The sequence below is a fragment of the Sarcophilus harrisii genome, chromosome 6 (genome assembly GCF_902635505.1).
Source record: "Sarcophilus harrisii chromosome 6, mSarHar1.11, whole genome shotgun sequence".
NCBI classification, from domain to species: domain Eukaryota; kingdom Metazoa; phylum Chordata; class Mammalia; order Dasyuromorphia; family Dasyuridae; genus Sarcophilus; species Sarcophilus harrisii.
This window is the reverse complement of record NC_045431.1, coordinates 217,162,584-217,183,932: the sequence shown is the minus strand read 5'-3', so window position 1 is coordinate 217,183,932 and position 21,349 is coordinate 217,162,584. Positions and strand designations below refer to the sequence as shown.

At 37.6% G+C, this 21,349-nt stretch overlaps 1 protein-coding gene across 1 annotated transcript in view; it reads left to right on the top strand.

Annotated features, from left to right (window-relative positions):
- Window positions 1-18,871, top strand: part of LOC100916588 (doublecortin domain-containing protein 1) — an 88,554-nt gene extending 69,683 nt beyond the window's left edge. Inside the window, exons 16-19 of the mRNA XM_031941663.1 lie at window positions 2,525-2,675; window positions 6,204-6,313; window positions 10,288-10,343; window positions 17,544-18,871. Coding sequence (XP_031797523.1) covers window positions 2,525-2,675; window positions 6,204-6,313; window positions 10,288-10,343; window positions 17,544-17,610 — 384 coding nt within the window. The 3' untranslated portion in view covers window positions 17,611-18,871. The remainder of the gene's footprint in view (window positions 1-2,524; window positions 2,676-6,203; window positions 6,314-10,287; window positions 10,344-17,543) is intronic.
- Window positions 18,872-21,349: the final 2,478 nt, after the last annotated feature.

Here is a 21,349-nt window from a genome sequence, read left to right as displayed (position 1 = left end):
GATAGCAAAGAATAATAGAGAGCTGACCCTGAAGTCAAGAAGACTTAATTTCAAGTCTCACCTCCGGCATTTACTAGTTGTTGGACCCTTGGTATAAAAACTAGACAGCTCTCTTAGACTTAAGTTTCAGAAAAGATGCACATTTGTATTGGAAGAGGCAAGAAAATCACAAGTTCCATCTCTTATCTTTGTTATCCTCCTGGCCTTGTTCCTGATTTTTTGGACTTCAAAACCATGAAGTTGTTGCTGCTGGCCCATCCTGGAACTTCCATCAGCACCTAGGTCCTCCTCACTCTGCAGTAGCTTCCCACCTAATGTAGGGGAATATTTCACTCTGTCCTAGGTTGGTTCCCCTTCTCGTAGTGGTAAGTTCCTCCTGGACCCTGAATTTTGTAGAAGGATCCAGGCCAGTCTGCTTTCACCCTCCTTCGAAGGCCACCTGTGACTTTTCTGGGCTTCAAAACCATACCTCCATACGGCGTATTCCTTCCACCCCCGCCTTTCAAAGAAAATCCATTTTCCTTTGCCTTCACCTATAAGAATATAAGTAACTCGAGGGCAGAGATGTCCTTTCTGTTCCCTTAGCACTTGGCAAGGTGTCTGGCACTTGGTAGGTGCGTAGTAATTGCTTGTATCCTTCCTATCTTCTGCCCCATTGTCTTTATCATCATCAAGGTTACTTACAGACCAAGGTTACATAATTAGTTCACCCTTAATTATCTGTCCCAAATGATGACCTCTTAATGTACCCCTCATTTTCTCTATTGTATCCAGGGTTTCTTTATTTCTTCTACAGTTGTATGTTAGACCACATAGCTTCTGAGGTCTCTTCCAATGCTGCAATTCTTTGATTCTGTGGTTATAATCAGGTCAAAAATAGCAGTTCACCTCTTGGCTTCCTCTACTTTTGAAGAATAATTGAGTCAAATCAAGAATTTATCAGCTGCTCTCCTTTTAACAGAAAGCTCACCATTCTACAGACAGCTGAAGTCTCCAATTACTACTCACTTCTTGTCTAAAGTGGGGGGCACATCTGTAAAAGGGAGAGCTAATGATATATTTAACACATCAACTGTATGTGGCTCGCATCTTTTGAAATAAAGATTATTCCTGAAAATGGTTTTAAAATGATCATCTCTGAAATAGTCTTATAACTGGTTGTACTTCCATCTAATAATTCAAGGCGAAATAGAATACATTCAGCACAATTTCCACTTGGAATTAAAAACAATAATACAATAGAATGATGATATGTTCAATTTATAATTATGTGCTTTTAAAATAGATTTATAAAAGCATTCCTATGTTAGAGCTGAATGCTATTTTAAATATCACTTTGTCCAACTCTGTTATTTTATAGGTAAGGAAATCAAGGGAAAATAACTTGCACAAGGTCACATTAGTGGCAGAGGAAGGATTAGTCCCCAGACTTGCAGCTCAGTGCTCCATACACTCCATGGTGCTGCCATCTTTTTCTTTGAAGAAAAAAAAAAGTCTGATCCTCACTACACTGTTTTACTTGGTTCCTGGGGCAGAGAGGTCATTATTGGCAGCAGTCCTTGGAACTGATGATCTGGAAGTGCCTGAGTGTCAGAAACAAAAAGGCCTTAATAAATGTATTTTTATTTTAAAAACCAATTTTTAAAAATTAATTTAATTATCTTAAAATAATTTCCTTTGATGTGTCCACATAATGAAACTCTTCCTCCTGGAGCAGATTGATAATCCACCCTGGATTCTTGTGGATGTCCAGTATTTTGTCTGTCTCAGAGCAGGACTTTGATCCAGATCTTCCTGACTTCAAGACTACCTCTTTAGGGTCAAACTAGAAGTTCTCAAATCACTGTGGTCTGAGGGTCTCCAGGGATTCCTGAGATCATTTCAGGGAATACACAAGGTCAAAGACATTTTCATCATAATATGATGTTTTGATTTCAAATACAGTAAATATTGAGATAGAACCCAAAAGACAAAAGCTCTTGGGGGGGTGTAGGGAGGTCTTCAATAATTTTTAAGAATATGAAGGAATCCTGAAACTAGAAAAAATTGAGTCATTGCCCCAAATCCTTCTGACTCATTCAAAAATCAAGAAACATTTATTAAGTGTCTACCATGTGCCAGGCCAATGCATGATGCATTATTTAGCCTGGAGTCTTCTGAGAGATTACACTCTTCTACATTGACTGATTCCCTTGAGATGATTGGATGGTCCAAGCATTACTGAAACTTGGCTGCTATATTGGTCAATAATTCATTTAACAAAGGTTTCATAAGCACATCCTCTCTGGTAATGTGCCCAGTGCTGGGGATACAAACAAAAACAAAAACATGATCCCTTCCCTCAGGGAGCTTACATTCAAATGTGGAATATGACAAGCGACTAGCCCCATGCTCTCTGGCTCTGGCTCAAATAGGAACATCTTGGTAAAGTGCCCTGTCAAACTTAATGTTTCATCACCATCTCAGTTGTTTTCCTTCTAACAATTATGATTTGTTCTGACCCAACTTTCCCTTTTTATTTCAGCTCCTGAATGAGAGCTCCCTGCGCCTTGGGATGATGTGCCCGGCCAAGACCATGTATACCCTGGATGGAAAGCCCCTGACATCTTGGAATGATATTAAGAGGGACATGGTCATTTGTGTTTCTGCTGGAAACCATTTTGTAAGCCAGAAAGGTACTCCATGTTTTAAAATTTATCAGGTTTCGATTACCTCTTGGTAAATGCTCATTTATTTTTGAAACCTTACCCTAGAGAATGAATAAAGCCTCTTGATTTTTAAAATCCCTTTTGAACATTGCAAATGTTTTGCTTCCCTTCCCCATATAACGTCCTATTCTAGTGATTAAATTTCACCATAAACTGGAATCTAAATTTCCATATGCTTTGCTACACTGAAGGATTCTGGGTAAGGTTACTTGTGGAACTCATCTGAGGAGATTTCTTTAAAGAAATGTCAAAAGGTCTGTTTGATAAGGTAAGCCCATAGCCTAAGTCCCAAAGACAGTGTTTTAGTGAGGAATACTGTACACTATACCTCTGAAGATTTTATTAATCAGAAGTATAACAACTTTTAGGCTTCCTGTCTTCCTTTGTTTTTTTTTTTTTAAGTGCTAAGTCAATCCCTAGTCTAGGATCATTTATATAGAATAGGAAGGGACCTTAATAATCATGTAATCTAGTCCCCTCAAAAAAACAGGTTCAGAAAGTTTAAACAGCTAGCCCAAGATCACAGAGGCAGCAGAGCTGAATTAGGATTAGAACCCAGACCCTCTGGCTCCAGAGCCAACATTTTCCCCAAAACAGGTTGTTACCACTTCTAGCACTGAGTTTTCATCTTTTATCTCATTTCTTTCATAAACAATATTTATATTTACATATTATATATATTTAACTTGAAAGTATTTTTCCTCTCTTGCTGACTCATCTTGTAGACTTTAGTATAAGTGTGTTATTATGAAAACAGCATTATATTTCAAACTAGGAAGTTTCTATTTGAGTCCTGGGCTCTGATGCCAACTAACTCTTTAACTGGTAGGTAAATTGCTTAATTACCCTGAACCTCAGCTTCTTCATCTGTAAAGTTGGAATAATATTTATGCTATAAACCTCATGAATTTGTAAAGAAAGAGCTTTGTGAAGTATTAAATCATCATAGATCTGCAAATTATTTATTCCCCTGATAAATTTAAAACTTGTAATTCATGATATATTAACAAAAGAACAAAATATTCTTCAGAGAATTCTCAGGCAAATTGATGTCACTTTAAAAAAGAAAAAGTACAAATGAAAAAAATATAAACCAAGCCATAAACCTGGATAAGGAAAGGGCTTTGGATGCCATCTATCCAAACCCCCTCAATTCTAAAGATAAGAAAGTTGCACCCCAGAGAGGTGAAGTGGCTTGTTCCTTTGTCACACAGGGAGTAATGGTCAGAGTAATGGTATAGTTTGTAATAATCAGTAATGGTGTAGTTTGAAAACAGAACCTCTGAGTACCAGTGTTCCTTTCTGCTGTGCTAGGTATTAGAGTTGAATTATTTGAGCTCTGATTGGCTCAGAGTAGATGTAATTGTTTTGATCAGAAACCCTGAGCATCTTTTCCTTCCAGATTATTATTATTTTTTGGAGTAGCTAAAACACTTTTTACCTAGCCTAAGCACTGAATGAATGTTGCCTCTGTTAAACTGAGACATGGTAGCTTAAGAAGCCCAAGGACTCCCACTGCATGCAGAGCCATACCAGTTGTAGTGATCTCTATCTGGCCACTGGACCCAGATGTCTCTGGGGGAGAAAGTGAGACTGGTGACTTTGCACAGCCCTCCTTCACTTAAATCCGATTTATTTTCAAGTCCTGATGTCATGGTCTTTTTGGGGAACAAAGGACAAACAACTAATTTTTATCAGGAAATTTTAATGTCTGGATACAATGATAATAACACTAGACATTTCCCCCTAAAACATTTAATATGCATTCAGCATATACATAACGGAAGTTTTAAAAACTCTAGCAATGATAGTAATGATGGTATTAGGCCATAGGAGTGCAAAAAGTGCTAAAGACTCAAGTTAGAGAATAGAGCTGAAAAACTTAGAGTGCAGAATAAGAAAAATGAGATTGGGGATCTCCCCTCCCCAGCCTTATAGAACTCTGAGCACAAAATATCACCTAATCTTCTGCTCTCTCCTATCATTAAGGCCCTCCTTTGTCCCAGATCCTCATTGCTGCTCGCCATGTGTCTGCAGTGATTCCCTAGACCATAAGTGTTTATAGAGAACCAACATTCAGTAGATAGTTTAGTCCAAGAGACCCAGAAAACCCAAGAAGTGATTAGGAAACAGAGATGTAGGATCTTCCAGAGTCCCTGGTTCTGGGGCCTGGAAACCCGGAGGTTGTACACCCTGGCCCCTATTACATGGCTGATTTAGGTAGGAAGTCAACTGAAATAAGAGAATATGGGTCAGAGAGAATGGCTATGCAGGTTGTTACATAAAACAAGAAATGCAAACAAGGTCTTCATTATCAATTTATCCATTTGGGAGATACAGGTCAGAAAAGTGATGTGGGCAGGCACTCCATTTTTTGGATCCACCACAATAATCACCATGAATCACCATTCCTGAAATGAATACTTCCCTCCTTTGGAAGTGGCTTCCTGGCCGTACCTGCTCTTGACGTTTGTTAATTCTGTAGATTCACACGAGGACACAGAATAAATTCCTGTGGGATGTGTGGGTTTTGACACAGCGACTTTGTGGCCTGGAGAAATGAAGGGATTTCCTCCCAGAGAGTGACAGATGCACTGGAGAAATCTATCTGGTGTCAAGGACACTCGTTTAGTTTTACTTCAGAAGCTTATGATGGATGAGTTGTTTTCTTCTATTTTATTTCTTTAAAAAAATAATTGGAATGTTTCAAAAGGTACAATTCACAAGACTCCTAAGGAGACGGACTGAGGCACTGGGAGTATGTTACGCCTGGTTTTGGCTCCAGTGCACACTACATTTATGGGCATTGGGGGGCATTTAACTGCCAGGGAAAGCTTTCATTCCACACATGACTTTCCTATGACATACTGGCTAGACTGTAGTGGGGGAATTTTCTGCACTCGGCCATAACCTTTCTTTTTTTAGGCACCGGAGTTCGATGCAGGGAAATTGAGGAATGTAGAAATAAATAATGGAAAAGTCACTCAGATTGCCTGAAAGTGGATCTGATTTGGCAAAAACAATCAAAATAATGTTTGGATAATTTTCACTCTGCAAAAACACGTCAAAATCAAAGCAAGTCCTAAACAGCGGTGAAGGAATGAACAGTTTGTCTACATGATCTAGATGAGGACTCTGGCCAGCAGCTGTTAGGATCGCTCTTGTTCTTTAATCTGGAATCTTTCATAGACCTCTGATAATTTTGTTGAGTTTTATTTCTGCCCAGCCTAGAGTCACCTGGCAGAATATTCAGAATTCTCCTTCCCCCTAAACTACAATGTTTCTGGATTTAATGGTAATATATATATATATATATATGTGTGTGTGTGTGTGTGTGTGTGTATATACATACACACACATACATACATATATATGTATATGTATATATATAATCTGAGAAAGAAAATATACTATGAGATACCCAGGGCTGCCAGGCCCCCTCCCAAAAAATGACTCCATAAATATATTGATGCATTTTCTAATTTTTTTTTTCAGATATAAAGCAACGGGTGTCCATGCGAGCAAATTATGCTCGTATCAGAAAACTGAAGGGGCCTCATGCTACAGATATTGTTGCGTTTTCCATAGAGAGACCCCAATCCAAGGTGGGTTTCTGTTCCATTAATTCCTATCTGAATTGCCATGCTCTGGGCTCTGTTTCATTATAATACTTGATGTGTACACATTGACATATCTGCTATGAGATAACGATTATAAATCGACCATAATTTCATGCAGCCTGTCTTAGAAGTTATTACCTTACACATTTTACATAGGATGACATTTGATGCCTCAAATCTTTTCCTGGAAATCCAATAAAACTAGACTAAGTAATGCCAGTAAAATTACTATATTAAGGCTATTTTTTTTTCCAGGAAAAAACCTGCAGCTACTAGTTAACACTAAAAGTTAATTCATCCTACTCAATGGAAAAATGCTATATTTGGGGGGAAGCTTGGTGAGTTCATAAAACTCATGACTTGTAGTCAGTGAGCAGTATAAAAAGCACATCAACACTAGATTATCAAAGTCTGTTTTCCTACCCCATATCCATTTTGATTTACAAATCTGAGGACCTGAGTGTGAATCTTCCCTATGCATCTTACTACCTGGCTAACTAGGGATGGTGCACCAAGGCCTAATTTTTAAGTATCCAGATTTAGCTGAATGGAAATGAAAGTGTTTCTGATCAATGAAGGCCACATAAACCCATCTTGCCTTTCCCTTCTACTTCCACCCAACTTTATTCATAATCTGCTCAGGTGTGTGCTGGAACCAGATCATAAAGCTGGTGGGAGCCAGTTGTGACATTTTCATTGTGCCGATGTTACAGATCCTGGTTTGATTAGTTTTGTTGATTGGTTAGACCAGGGGTCCTCAAACTTTTTAAATAGGGGGTCAGTTCACTGTCCCTCAGACAGTTGGAGGGCTGGACTATAGTAAAAACTTTGTTTTGTGGGCCTTTAAATAAAGAAACTTCATAGCCCTCGGTGAGGGGGATAAACATCCTCAGCTGCTGCATCTGGCCCGCAGGCTGTAGTTATTACAATTAACAGGACCTAAGAAATCTCTTAGGTCCTGTTAATTGTAATAACTTTCCTTCCTTATTTTCTTGTTAATATATATTAATATAATAATATTATATATATTATATATAATGCATATATAATATACATATATTCTTCATTATTTCCTTATTAATCAAGGAATTGTTTCTTTATTAATCAAAGAATTTATATATATATATATATAATATACATATATATGTATATATAGTTACAGTGTTTTATATATAGTTAGTGCTTGTTTTCCCTCCAGTTAGATTATCAGATCCTTGAGGGGAGAGAATGCCTTTGTCTCTTGTTGTATCCCCAGTGCTTAGCATTGTGTCTGGCATACGGCAGGCACTTAACAAGTATTTATGATTGACAGTCTGATGGAGAAACTGTTAATGCAGATTAAACTTAAAAATGTGTTATGCAGACTTCTCCTGTCCTTGGAGAATCTGTTGTTAAACATTTACCTATAGGCTGCTGCTTGTGGCAGAAGCCCTAGTATCAGTCAGGGAAGACATTTCAATGTCCTTTCCAAGAGCAGTGAAAAAGGAACATTGCTAACAGATGATTCAGAGAGTATAGATTGAGAAGCGTACCTACCTTAAATATGGAAAATAAGCAAAATGAAGTATTTCAAGGAAAAACTTTTTTTTTATTTTTTCAAAGAAACTTTATTTAAAATGTACATTAAAAATAGAAAAAGAAACAAATAGGAAAAAAGACTGCCATGTGCACAGCAGAATAGAAAAGGGGATTTAAAATATGAGATAATAAATTAAGGAAAAACTTTCAAAGGGAATTTTTCCAAAGAGTAAGAGATGAGGGATATTTCCAGTTTTCCTATCCCAATTATAAATCTGAAGCAAAAGAACTTCATTAATTTTTTTCCATCATAAGAATAATTTCTACCTTGACCCCCTTTAAAAAAAAAAGGCAATGGTTTTCTAAGATAAAACACTGCTGAATTTATTTTGGGCTTCTATTCATAGAACAGAGTTTCCTAGCAAATGCTCTTCTTTCTTTCCTCTTCTCCTTTGGAAGCACCTCATGGCCTTGCCTGAAAATAAATTGCAACCTAGCTAAGTGTGTACAGAATAGCTCAGCCAGGCCCATACCTCAACCCGCCACCTTAATGTGCTTCGGGAAGCAGTAGATCATTTCTTCTGAAGGGGGCTCGTGGTAATCACTGCAAATGGCATGATATTTACTCCCAGTTCTGCAAATCTGCAGGGCTGTATGTATAAATTCCTACTGCCAAGACCTGCTCCAGAAAGAAAATCCCATTTAGGTGAAAATACACAAAACATTCCCATTAGCGGTGCTTTGCCCTTCCAAGGACCCCTCTGGTTTGAGATTTCAAAGCTTCCTGGGTTTTTATTAAAGAAGTTTTGTGACTCCAATGTGAGATTGATTTTTAGCATTATCTTTATTTTTAGGGATGAAGTTGAAGCCAGCAGAGTTAAGTCTCTTCTTCTGCCAGCCCTATAGGGTTGCTATGTCAATGGCTGATCCTCGAGAGTCATTTCTTTGAGATTTCCACATTTTCGGGGAAAAAAAAATTTTTTTAAATTACCATATGTGGAAAAAATTCCTTATCAGACTGCCACTAAGGAAAAGTTGATTGGCTATGAAAATGGTCTAATTTCACCCTAGATCAAATGTGCAAATTTCTGTGAAAATCTGAGCTCTTACATGTGAATCCTCCTGAAGCGAAAATTGGTAATATCACACACAGCGATACAAAGCACCCAGAGACATCAGGCAAAAGTCTTAACTGAACTTTTCTATTACTAGTAAATGGGATTTCAGATGCAATATAACAGTCATCAACACATCACATTTTGTTGGTGAGGTACAGTTACTCACTTCACAGACTCAAAGCTTGCCTGGGGTAGTATCCATGGTTCAGAGCTACTTGTAAGTTAGCAAAAAAACAACAAAAAAAACCCCACAAAAAAACCCCAAAACAAAAAAAATCAGTTCTTGCTCCTTTTTTATTTATTGATGTTCCTCTTTGGTTGACTTTCTGAGTCACCCAATAGCAGTAAATATATTTTCAGCCAGTGCCAAAATGGAAGACGATTTTAGCCCCGTTTGGCAACCCTAGATTTTTAATAAATCTAGTAATTTCCTTTGGGGATATATTTATCACGTTTGAATCAGTTCTAGCTATATGCCCATGTCAGATTTCAATATTTTCATATCAACGGGAAGCCATTTTATTTATTAAAACAGACTGCCTCTATCCCAGGGACTTTTCAGAGAAATTTATAGCCTGCCATTTACAAATACTGGCAAGGTGTTCCAGATGCAAATCAGTCCAGCAGCATCTGTAGGATGGTGTCCCCAGGGGAACCTTATTTTATTTCCTACCTTAATCCCCTGTTGCCTGATCCCATGTGGGGGCACACAGTTGCCACAAGAATGTGGTCGTTCCCAAAGGAGAAACACTCGGCACGCCTACAGCCAAATCCCAACAGCCTCACTGGAGCCGCTTTTTAGACTGTCTGACAAGGTATGCAAATGGGAGATTTTTCATCTCCACACCTGTTTCAGTTTCGAAAGTTGATGAATGGAGAACGTTATCCAAAAGTGCAGAGGAAAATTTGTGGCTTCAAGGGGTACTGTCAAGGTTGGCATTGAGATAAAATTTTGACATACCATTTTTTTGTGTCTGTGTTCAAAAGGCCCATAAATACTTTCTGGGGCTTTTTAAATAACAGATTCAGGTCTCTTCTTCTGCAGAGAAAACAAAATTCACTTAGAAATCAATGCCGGCAGCCAGCCTAGCCTTTCCGAACTAACCAATAATAATGGTGTGCTTGCAACTGCTCATTGAGAGAAATTGGACTTCCCCGAGATGGCAAATTTCTTTAGTATAATTTGAAGGGAGGTGATCAATAAGAGTAATGAGTTCACATTGTTCTAGATTATGAAAGAAATCAGATGCAAAGTTACTTATTAATGGGGAATTCTGGCAGGTTGCAACGATGACTGTCAATTTTTCTTTTTGAAAATTTCAGACAAATAGGTCAGACTCAATCCTGTCTCTGCACACAGCTTCTTGTTTCGAAGGCTGGTAAGTAGAAAGAGCTCTGTTTTCTATGAACTAGAATCTGACATAAAAGGGAATCATTTACAGCAGGATGCTTTGCATTAAGCAGCCACAAGGCAACATCAACCAAGACCACTTAGCGGGGGGCTCTGGTGGGTGAAGCCATTGTTGACAGGTGTTTTCTGATGAGCATTTCCTGCTAGCTATGACATTTTCTAATCTTAGAAGCTCCTAATATGAAACCTCTATCAATGAGCTATCTGCTCATATATAAATCCGTGATGTATCTTTCTGAGCAGAAAGAAGAAAAACAAGCTATTTATAAAACCAAGTCAAGATGTTGGGGCGTCATTGTGATTTTGCATTGTATTGGCCAACACCTGTACTTCCATATTTAGGGAACCGTGATTTTAATAGACCTGGTAATTCTTAGACATTGGCAACCCAGTGCTCCTCGACCTAGTAGGCATTTAGGGGTGAAGTGGAGAGAGCATCAGACCTGGAATCAGGAAGATATGGCTTCAGATCTGACCTCAGACCTATTTACTAATTGTGTGATTGTGGCCAAGTCACTTAACTCTGCTTCAGTTTGCTCATCTGTAAAATAGGCAAAATAATAGCACCTACCTTCCAATGATATTGTAAAGGAAAATGAAATGTTTGTAAAAAATAATTAAAAGAAAACTTCATAAGTCTTAATGGTTTATATGAATATTAGCAATGATGATCATGTTCATGAGTTGCTGTGATAAAACCTTCTGATGATAATCCTTTATGAATTTAGCTGGGCTGGTTGTCTGTAAATAGACATTTACTAAATGGCTGGCCAGTCCAATAGGACCTTTGGTACTTTTTGACCCACTGGTCTAACCTTCCAGAACCCAGAGTCATCTACACACCACAAGGAGGCATCAGAATCACCTTTCTCCCCCTAGGCTTTCCCATGAAAGGAGATAAAAATTTTAATCAACAACTCCCAGGCTGTCCTTGAAAGATATCAAAATTATTGTTTCTATTTCTGAGCTGGTAACCAGTTTTATACAATGAAATGATGTTTCAGAATCATACATAGTTTGACTAGGCTGGTTGAGACAGAACTGCCTTTTGGCTTCCCAACTCTGGTTTCTGGGAAGGACAGATGAGGAAAAAAAAAATTCTTCCTGAAGGTCAGAAGGCTTCAAAATGTTTGCCATTACTGCTTGCCATCTGGAGGAGGGGAAAAATCGGAACAGAAGTGAGTGCAAGGGATAATGTTGTAAAAAATTACCCTGGCATGGGTTCTGGTAATAAAAAGTTATTTTAAAAAATTAAAAAAAAAAGAAAAAGAAAAAAAAATTGCCATTGCTTAAGATCTGCTTCCCTCCATTTTCCCTACCATGTTCATCTCTCTTACTCCCTTCTCCTTTCCTTTCCTTCATCATTGTTGCACTGTCTGATAACTTTTTATACTTTTGTTATTTTATTTATTTCCTTTGTTTTTTCCTCTTTACCCCCCCCCAATACCTTTAAACTCTGTATAAACAAATGGGCCAACTGAATAATTTTAGATTGACCCTTGGAATCCTCTTTTTTACCTAATCAAAAAAATCTACATATTAGATTTGGCTCATGAACCAAAGAGCCAGAAAACCTTACTAAGTCTTAGTTTCCAGAATATGGGGGAACTGATTCTATGAAAGGAACTCTTTAAAAGATATTCAAGGCAAGGGAGTTGTTCTTTGAGAGTTTATATACAATCTCCCTAAGGGACTCCTTAAAGAGTGACCATCTTCCAATGTGTTAATATGATCTAGAGGGTAATGCTACCAAAGTGGATGGTGGTCAGAAAGCAGGAAAAAGATCTGGAATTGGGTGAACCCCAGAAATATTCACTGGTGAGTCCAATCACAGTGAAGCAACCATCACTTGTCTATTGAAACTGAACTCTCACCCATCTGCTAACACAAGGTAATCAAGTGTAAGGAAAGGAGAAAGGAGTTAAATAAAAGGTTGACTTCAGGGACGGGTACTGCCGGGAAGTCAAGGTGTGGGTCTTCAGGGGTATTTTCCTACCTTGTATGCCCAGGAATCTTGCTCTTATTCTGGAAAGGTGACCAGGAAGGTCTGACCTGTGTATTTCCCCAAGGATCTTTTTCCCTTCACGTGCTTAAGCACATGGGTTAAGCCACCTGGTGGTGTGATATACCAGACCCCTAGGTGAGCAGTCTGGGATGGGTTTGTGTTCCAAGGTCATCGACAGTACTTGAGAGGCAGTGTATTATAGTGGACAGAGCGACAAGAATTAAGGTCCAGAAAACCTGAGGTCAAAACCTCCCTCAGATATGTACTAATGATCTGGAAAAGTCACTTCTCTGGGACTGACTTCCTCATCTGTAAAATAAGGAGGCCTGACCCAATGGTCCCTTCTAACTTTCCTGGACCACTGTCTGACCAAGGGGTTTTGTGGTGAGTGGGGAGCGGGGTTGAAGCTAAAAGCTAAGGATAGAACAGGTGCCCAAAGGGACCGTGACAATATTGTTTTAGTTTAGGGCTAATAAGCCCAAGTTTGCTACTAGGTCCTAAGCAGTAGAAGATTGGAGCTATTGGATTAGAGATGGTAAAGCTTCCTATGATAATTAAACTTCCTTCCGAGGGTGATAAAGTCTTTCTCTTTTAAAGGTCATAAAAACTCCATAATGCCAGTACAGTGCTACCTGCAGAATTAATTTCCATTAAGGAGGATAATAATTTTGAGGGTGAGGAAAACAACCAGTCTGATGTGTGTGTTTTTTCTACCTTAGGGAGGGCAAACTTGCCATGTCCTCGACCACTCTTCTTCTGTTTGGGGAGTTACTTTCCCTTTTAGCTTATATAACTGCCCTATTTGTCTTCACCATATGTGCTCCCAGCCTAGTTAATATGTAATCGCAGAGTGCTGAGGAGACATGCCTTATCAGTGTGATCTTCTATGGGTACGGATTACTTTTCGCATGAATACTGGTTCTTGCCATCACAAATGACGGAGAGATGTGAAGTCCTTAAATCACAGTGGCTCCTGGAAAAAATGAATTTTCAGCATGTTTCCCCTCCCACCTGCACTTTGCCTTGTGAAATGAGTTAGTCTACTTTGGGAAATCTATGGTATTACTACAAGTAGAGACTGTTCATCCTTATTTGAAATAAGCTCACCTGATTAATGAAATAAATACCCGCTGAATATGTTAAGTCTTCTTTCCGGACCTTAGTTTACCATTTTTAAAATGATCGGAATGAATTAATGTGGTCTAGAATTTACATTCTATATTTATGTACTAAAGTCTCTCTTCCATAAATTCTATAATTGCATTGTTATTGATATTTTATATATTGATGGAGTACCATTATGCCTTCCAATAATCTATCTTTTATTTATTAATGTCAGTCCAATGAGAGAGATCTTAATCTTGAGTCTGTAAACTGATTTTAAAGTATTTTAATAACTATATAAATATCCTTGATTTCCTTTGTGCTGCTTTTTCATTTAATTTTATACACTTACAAACATTATTTTGAGGAGAGATTCATTGACTTCCCCAGACTGCCAAAAAAGTCCAAGAACTTGTCTTGGGAACCGAGCTCCTTTTACTTTAATAACAATTCTTGACATATAATAACAAGAGAAAATATGGTATTATGGGGAGATGTTTTGCTTTGGAATCAGAAAGATCTAAGATCAAGGCCTTTCTCACACCTATTAACTATATAGCTATTGGCAAGAGAAAGGCTCTTAAATTTCAAAGCAATTCTATTAATCATTCAGCAGCCATTTATTAGGGGACCTACTCTGTGCCAGGCATGGAGATATAAAAATAACAAAACCAAAAATTAGTAATTCCCATTCCCAAGGGTGAGTTTTGAATTTGTATCAATGGAGGAAATTTCCATTAAGGAGTTTGTGATAGCTATGAAATCTGGGATCTTAAACAAAACAAAACAAAAACTCAAATAAATTAAAACAAAGGAGACCCTACCTGTCAAGTGTCTGGAACAATTCTTATTTCAGACTAAAGATAATACTTTGAAGGCAGTGGATAACTGTGCCTCTGCTTTGGCTTCCATTTGGTCCATCTATATATCTATATCTATAGATAGATATAGATATGTACTAAATATCTGGATATATATGTATGTGTGTATATATATATATTTATGGTCTGCTCTGGCAATGATAACTCTGCCTTGACTTCTACTTGGCCCATATATATTCATATTCATATATATATATATATATATATGTAGTCTGCCCTGGAAGGAAGATGATCCCCTTAAAAATGAGAGGCTATGTGTTTGAGAAGAGGGAGCCCCTTCTGTGAGCTGCACACCACCAGTACAGACAAATTAAGGAAAGATAAATGCGCCATGTGGGGCCATCTGAATTTTTCCCATGAAATTAATCCCACTACATCCCCAGGTTCTTCGTTCCATAAATCACAAAATAAAACCCACTCCCTTCCAGGCTGTATTCTCGGTGGCTCTGGCATGTGGTGTCATACACAATCTGAAAATATTCAAACATTTTTCCAAAACGTGCATCACCTTTTGGCATCGGAGTTCTGTGGCAAAGCATCTGCTGCCAAAGACCGCGTGTGACTGGAACTGAGCCAGTGTAGGTGATCTCTAAATAGGATTTGCTGTTATAGGCTCCATGGTAGGAGGAGGCAGGACCTGGGGTACAGGATCCTGGCCCATGAACAGGATAAGGCTGACCAAAGTAGTGTGTTATATTAAACCAGGGTTCACGGGGCTGGCCTGGTACCTTCGATTTGAGCCGGGCATGAAATGAGACACTCAGTAATCCATCTAACATAGCAAGGGTACTTAGCAATAGCAGAGCAAGGTCATTCAGAGCAAGCAAAGGATGTTCAGCTGAGAGCACAACGTGAGATCCATTGAATACATCCTCCCTACCTCACAGAGGTCTGCCAGGCAAGCCTCAAGATCCAGCTGGAGCTCTTTGTGAAATTTTAAAAGTACTATTCAAGTTTTATTTTTTCAATCAACAAAAATCTACTTTACCTCCCTTCAACCCTCTAGCTCCTTATAACAAATATACATAATTACTCATGGTCTTCTGGCTCCAGTCCTATGATTTTTCCATGGCATCACAATGCTTTGGAGCATAAATAGGTCTTTAAACTTGTTCTTTATAAAATTAATCTTTTTAAATTCCATTTCATTGATTATTCTATTATTTAGTTCTTTTGGGAACCTGACTTTGACATTCATTATGATCCCTAATGTTCCTATCATTGCTGGGTAGGTAGGAGTCCATTAGTAGAAATGTTGCCCTTAGTTCTAGGAATAAGGGTAGGGGGGTAGGAAGAGGAAACAAACATTTATTAAATGCTCACTATATGCCAGAAACTCTGCAAAGCACTTTTTACAAATATCTCATTTGATCCTTAGAACAATCATTCCCATTTTAGAGATGAGAAAACTGAGAAATGAAGAGACTTTCCCTAATTTTAACTTCACCTCCCTCTTCTCACAGATAAAATTTACTTCATTCTCTTTTTCAAAGCAGTTTAACTCAGAAATTTATATTACAGTCACTTAAATAAAAGTTGCTACTTGGTATAATTCTTTAATTGTTAAGAGAGCACATTCCCCTGTAAGGTAAGTGGTTTACATATTTTCATCTCTACTTTAGAGATGAGGAAATAAGGGTCAGAGAGGCCATGGGAGTTGATCAAAGTAAGTGTCAGAGAAAGAATTTGAACCTAAAATCTCTTGATTTCATGACTAAAACTCATGATATAATAGAGAACTTAATTTATAGTTAGCAAGCCCTGGATTCAAATCTCACTTCTCATTTTTATTAGCCACATGAACTTGATCAAGTCCCTTAACCATTCTAAAACTCAGGTTTATTGTGGTTTAGTAATTCAGTCCTTTCCAACTATTTGTGACTCTCAAAGACACGAGAGTGATTTACCATTTCTTTTTTCAGTGAAATAGGGCAAACTCAAGTTAAGTGACTTGCTAGTGAGTGTCTGAGGCTGGATTTGAACTCATGTCCCATCCTCTATTCACTGAGTCACCTGACTCCTTAAGACTTAAGCTTACTCATCCATAAAATAGGAATAACGCTGCTTGTACTACCTCCCTCACATGATGGTTTTGAGGGTCAATAAAAATAACATCATCAAACTGTTAGTAAATTTTGCAACACATTATAAATGTCAATTCTTACTGCATTTGATTCTTTATATTTTAAAATGTATTTTATTTAAATTTATTTTTAAAGAATCAGAGAATTATATTACCAGTCCTTTAGAGAATATCAATTATAGTCCTGTCAATTTTACAGATGAGGAAACTGAAGTAAAAAAAAAAAAAAGCAACCAGGTACAGGTGGGTGGTGCAGTGGATAGAGCACCAGCCCTGAAATCAGGAGGACCTGAGTTCAAATTTGGACTCAGACACTTAATACTTCCTAGCTGTGTGACCCTGGGCAAGTCACTTAACCCCAAGCTGCCTCAGGGAAAAAAAAGTGACTAAACATATGAACACAGCTTCCATATTTCTTTAGCCTCTTCCCTCTTCCTCAAGAAGGAAAGTATGACAGATGAAGAAACTAAGACCCCCCAAAAGTGACCAATCATATGAAAATAGCTTCTATATGTCTTTAAGCCTCTTCTGTTTACCTTGAGAAGGAAAATAAAATAACATGACTTTCTTACAAAAGTCGGAAAGCCAGCTGCCCTTATACTCTCTACAAAAAACCCTAAGTAGAGCTACCTTACCATTAGGAGATAACTTTCCTTCTCTCTCTCTTTTTATGTCTTTCTTTTTCCTGCTAACACTAAAGTCTGATATTAATGGAAAATCCATTAAAAAAAACCTATTATCCTATGAGGGAAAAGTGAATGCACTCAAGTGTAGAAGAAAGACTTATCGATCAATTTTCCGTTAAACCTTGCTTGTCTGACACTTTGCAGTTGAGGAATGTGTTTTTATTGCCTGGCCAGATAGTTCAGATTTCCGGTCAGTCTTGGTAAAGACCCCTTTTATAACATTGATAAAATTTTATCACAGAGCTATGAAAACAAAATTAGATTTCATAACTCACACCAGACCTTGAAGGAACTGTCTCAATAAATTTTACAAATCTTATCAAGCTTAATGCCTCGATTCTGATGAATTTGTTTTTTAATTTAATAGCGACTGTTACTGAGTTTGGTATTTTTTTTTTCCCCTTCGCAGGGATCGGCCTCGTTCAGCTACCGCAAAACAAATGATTACAGTAGAGAAGCCATTTAAAAAAAAATGAAGACAACGTGAATTGAGATGAATGCAAATTTTCCAAACCAAATTTGAACATTTAAAGAAAATTCCATATTAGGCTCAAAAGTACAAAGTGTTTTTCCTCATTTTGGGGGAAATTGCCTCCTTTGTTTAGAAAATTGTCTGTAGCCCATCTGTCAGTTGGTGGTGAGGGATATCACATAGACAAGAGGAGATAGGGCTAGGCAAGGTAATGCTCATTGTGGAGAAAGATGAAGATGTATACTGACTCTAGTTTTCTAATCTGCAGGAGTTGGTTTGAATGACCAATCCTCAGAGGGACTGGGAGGGCTAACCAGGAGAGTGATTCCTGCTGTTAACCCTCGCAATCTCAATAATGCCCACCGGCCCCCTTAAAATCTCAAGATGGGGGTGGTCCCTTTTGTTGTTCCGTCGCTATCTGCTTTCCTGTCTAACTCAATTAGCCTTTGAGTATATCCAAGATACAAAATGATGTTTTCTAAAAATTAAGGAAATATAATGAGATAGATACCCAAATATATAGAATGTTATGGAACCGTTGCCTGTTGAGGCAGGGAGTCTATTCTAGCACCACACAGGTTTCAAATGACGACATACGACTTAATGGTAGGTCTACCTGATGGTCTCTTAGGTATCTTCAGCTTTGTTCCCACAAACCAAAAGGCAACTAAGGTTTTGTTTTTATTTTTAGATTAACCATCTCCCTCTCACTCACCCTCACCAGCAGTCCTTTTTCGTCACTCAACTAATTTGCGAGGAAAAATTTTGGTGGACTCCAGTTCATTTCATTTTCTTTCTTGACAGTCCATGAAAATAGTTAAAGGTGGACACAGTCAGTCAAATATATTAGCAATATGTATACAATCCCTTCTCCTTAAAAAGCCAGGAATTAACACTTTCTTTTCAGCTCCTTGTCAATTTGAAAAAAAAATGAATTATTATTTTCAGGTCATTTTTTTATTTATGCCTTCCATATTCCAGCTAGATAGAATCTCTTCCTTTTCTTCTCTTTTCTTCCCTTCCCCTTCCTGTTCTCTGAATTTTTCTCTTCCCTTCCATTCCCCCCCCTTCTCCCCCTCTCACACACACCCCTGCAAACAGTTCTATCCACCAGCTGCTATATCAAGTCAAGCTTTCTTATCTAAAAAGGTCCCCTTTACTTCCCCCTTACCCATCCAATGATACTTATTGATATTCTATCCATCTTTCAAAACCTAGGTCAAGAAACCTCTTATTAAGATGGCAGCATGAAGGTTATAAAGGAACCCAATTCTCTTACCCTTTCCTTCTTTTCTTTTACTCATAACACTTAGAAAATTTGTCAGTACACATTTCTTAAAAAAAAAATAATTAGGTAGCAAGAATGAGCAAGTGAGTCTGCAGTCTCCTCTATACTGTGATTTATGCCAGGGATAGAAAATTTAGGGGCTCTTAGTCCAGGAGGTCTGCCCCAAATAGAAATTTAACAGGAGCCAATGGAAGGATATGACATATTTTATAGTAATCAATTTTAGTTAGATTTAATTAACTTTTCTGTATTCTATGGAGTGAAGATTAAATAAAGTTGTTCTTGGATGGGTGTCTTTATTTGAACATTCTTACAAAAGGGAATTAATCTCAATATGGTGGAGACCCATGATTTCAACACTCTGATTATTCTTTACACTAATGCAGGTGACCTATACATCAGTTGATGCTCTTCATGAAATCATCACCTGATGGTTAGCTCTCTGATGGTAAGTCTCTCTGAATTTAGTGGATTTCATCTTCATGTGATAGTCCAGCAGGGTATGGAGGAGTTCAACTCAAAGCTTCTTCAGTATGAGAAACTGACAGATTTTATGCTTTGTGGGTTTTGTCTGAAGAACCCAGAATTACCTTCCTACTATGAGATAAATCAATGATGAAACTTCACTGGAGAAATTTCAAAATGGGGAATTCACCTAGGTGACACAGTGATTCCAGTACTAAATTTGTATCAAGAAACCTGAGTTCAAATCTAATATTAGGCACTTAAGAGCTGTGTGATTTGGGGTAATTTCACCATTTGCCTTAGTTTCCTTCTCTGTAAAATGAGCTGGAGAAGAAAATGGCAACTTAATCCAGTATCTCTGCCAAGAAAACTACAAATGGGGTCAGTCAGACGCAACTGAACAACAAGTGGACAAGACAGTATGGTAAATCTCATATGAGAAGTAAAATGATTTTATGAAATGAATGCTGATATGAGAATCTAAAGATATTTCTTCTAATTCTGTGTCTGAGATTATCTAGGCATATATGACATCATATATATTGGGCAAGATCCTGAGAATCTGTTTTCCCAGCTAAAAAATGACAAGACTTGATTGAGATGATCTTTAAGATACTTTAATGAGTTAATTAAGAATTTTGTGTCATTCATTACATATCTCTCTTTTATTGTGTGTTTTGTTTTATAATCAAGATTTTAAGAGAACATTTCTTTCATGTTACATTTTCCCCCTTATTACACCCAAACTCTACCTAGAATAGGATAAAGGAAAAATTTTCCATTTTCTAGCTTCTTAAGGACTTTGGAGACATAAAGACCATATTTTTAACATTCATTTTTTATAAGATTTTGAGTTTCAAATTTTTTCTCCATTTCTCCCTCCCCAAGATGGCAAATTTCTTAAGAGTGGTGATATGTTATATTTTCTCCTTTATTACACTCAAAGTCTATCTCGAATAGGATAAAGGAAACATGTTCCATTTTTTAGCTTCTTGAGGACTTTGGAGACACAAAGACTATATTTTTAACATTCATTTTTTATAAGATTTTGAGTTTCACATTTTTTCTCCATTTCTTCCCTCCCTGAGATGGCAATTTCCTTAAGAGTGGTGATAATATGTTATTCTTCTTTGAATCCTTCAGGGTTCAGCACCCTTCTGCACACAGTAAGTGCATACTAAATGTTTGCTGACCTGAATATCTTTTGAGTGAAATCCTTCAAAATGGGAGTTATCCACAATTTTATTTCAATTTTACAATTGTGGTAATTTAGCATTTACTAAATGATGTGGATTCGTTGGCATTTGAGGGTGAGATAGGATTCAAGGACATCTTGAGAAGAAATGGAGAAAATACATAAACTTCTCAAAATAGTGTTTTAGTATTAGGTATTCCTTGGAGAAAACTGTTAGAACCATGGGAGGAAAGCAAATTAGCTTGGCATTTCTTATAATCACAAAGTCATTTAGCTTGACACGTTATTTCAGGCAGAGCTGAAAACAGTTATGTTTCCTTTTTTTATGTATTCAGGCAATAATATGGCAGGAGGCTGGGGTGGGAGGATGGTTTGGCAGTCAACTATTAAACCTAGACAGGGAGGACCTACATCTTCCTCAGTGATTGGCTATCCTAGGCCTCCTAATTTGGGGCTTCATGGGGAGGGAATCCTGTCTTTCTCAAATGTAAATTCTGTCCTATTAGGCTCTTTGTATAAAAGAGGAAGGCTTCAGTTTTTCCTTTCAGACAACTTGGGGATTTATTTCAATCCAAGTCATGTGGCTACGATTTCTATTCATTTAAACAATATTTACTGAGCCATCATTCAAAGATCATTTGTGGAGTTTTTTCCAATTTCTTTCAAAGTGATATTTAGAAACCCGATTGGGAACTGTCAAGCTTCCATGTCAGGGTTAAGTTTGAGTGATATAGGTAACTACTCTTGAAGTGGTAGGATTTTCTTTGGATCCCAAGTCTTTATCATTTTTCAAAT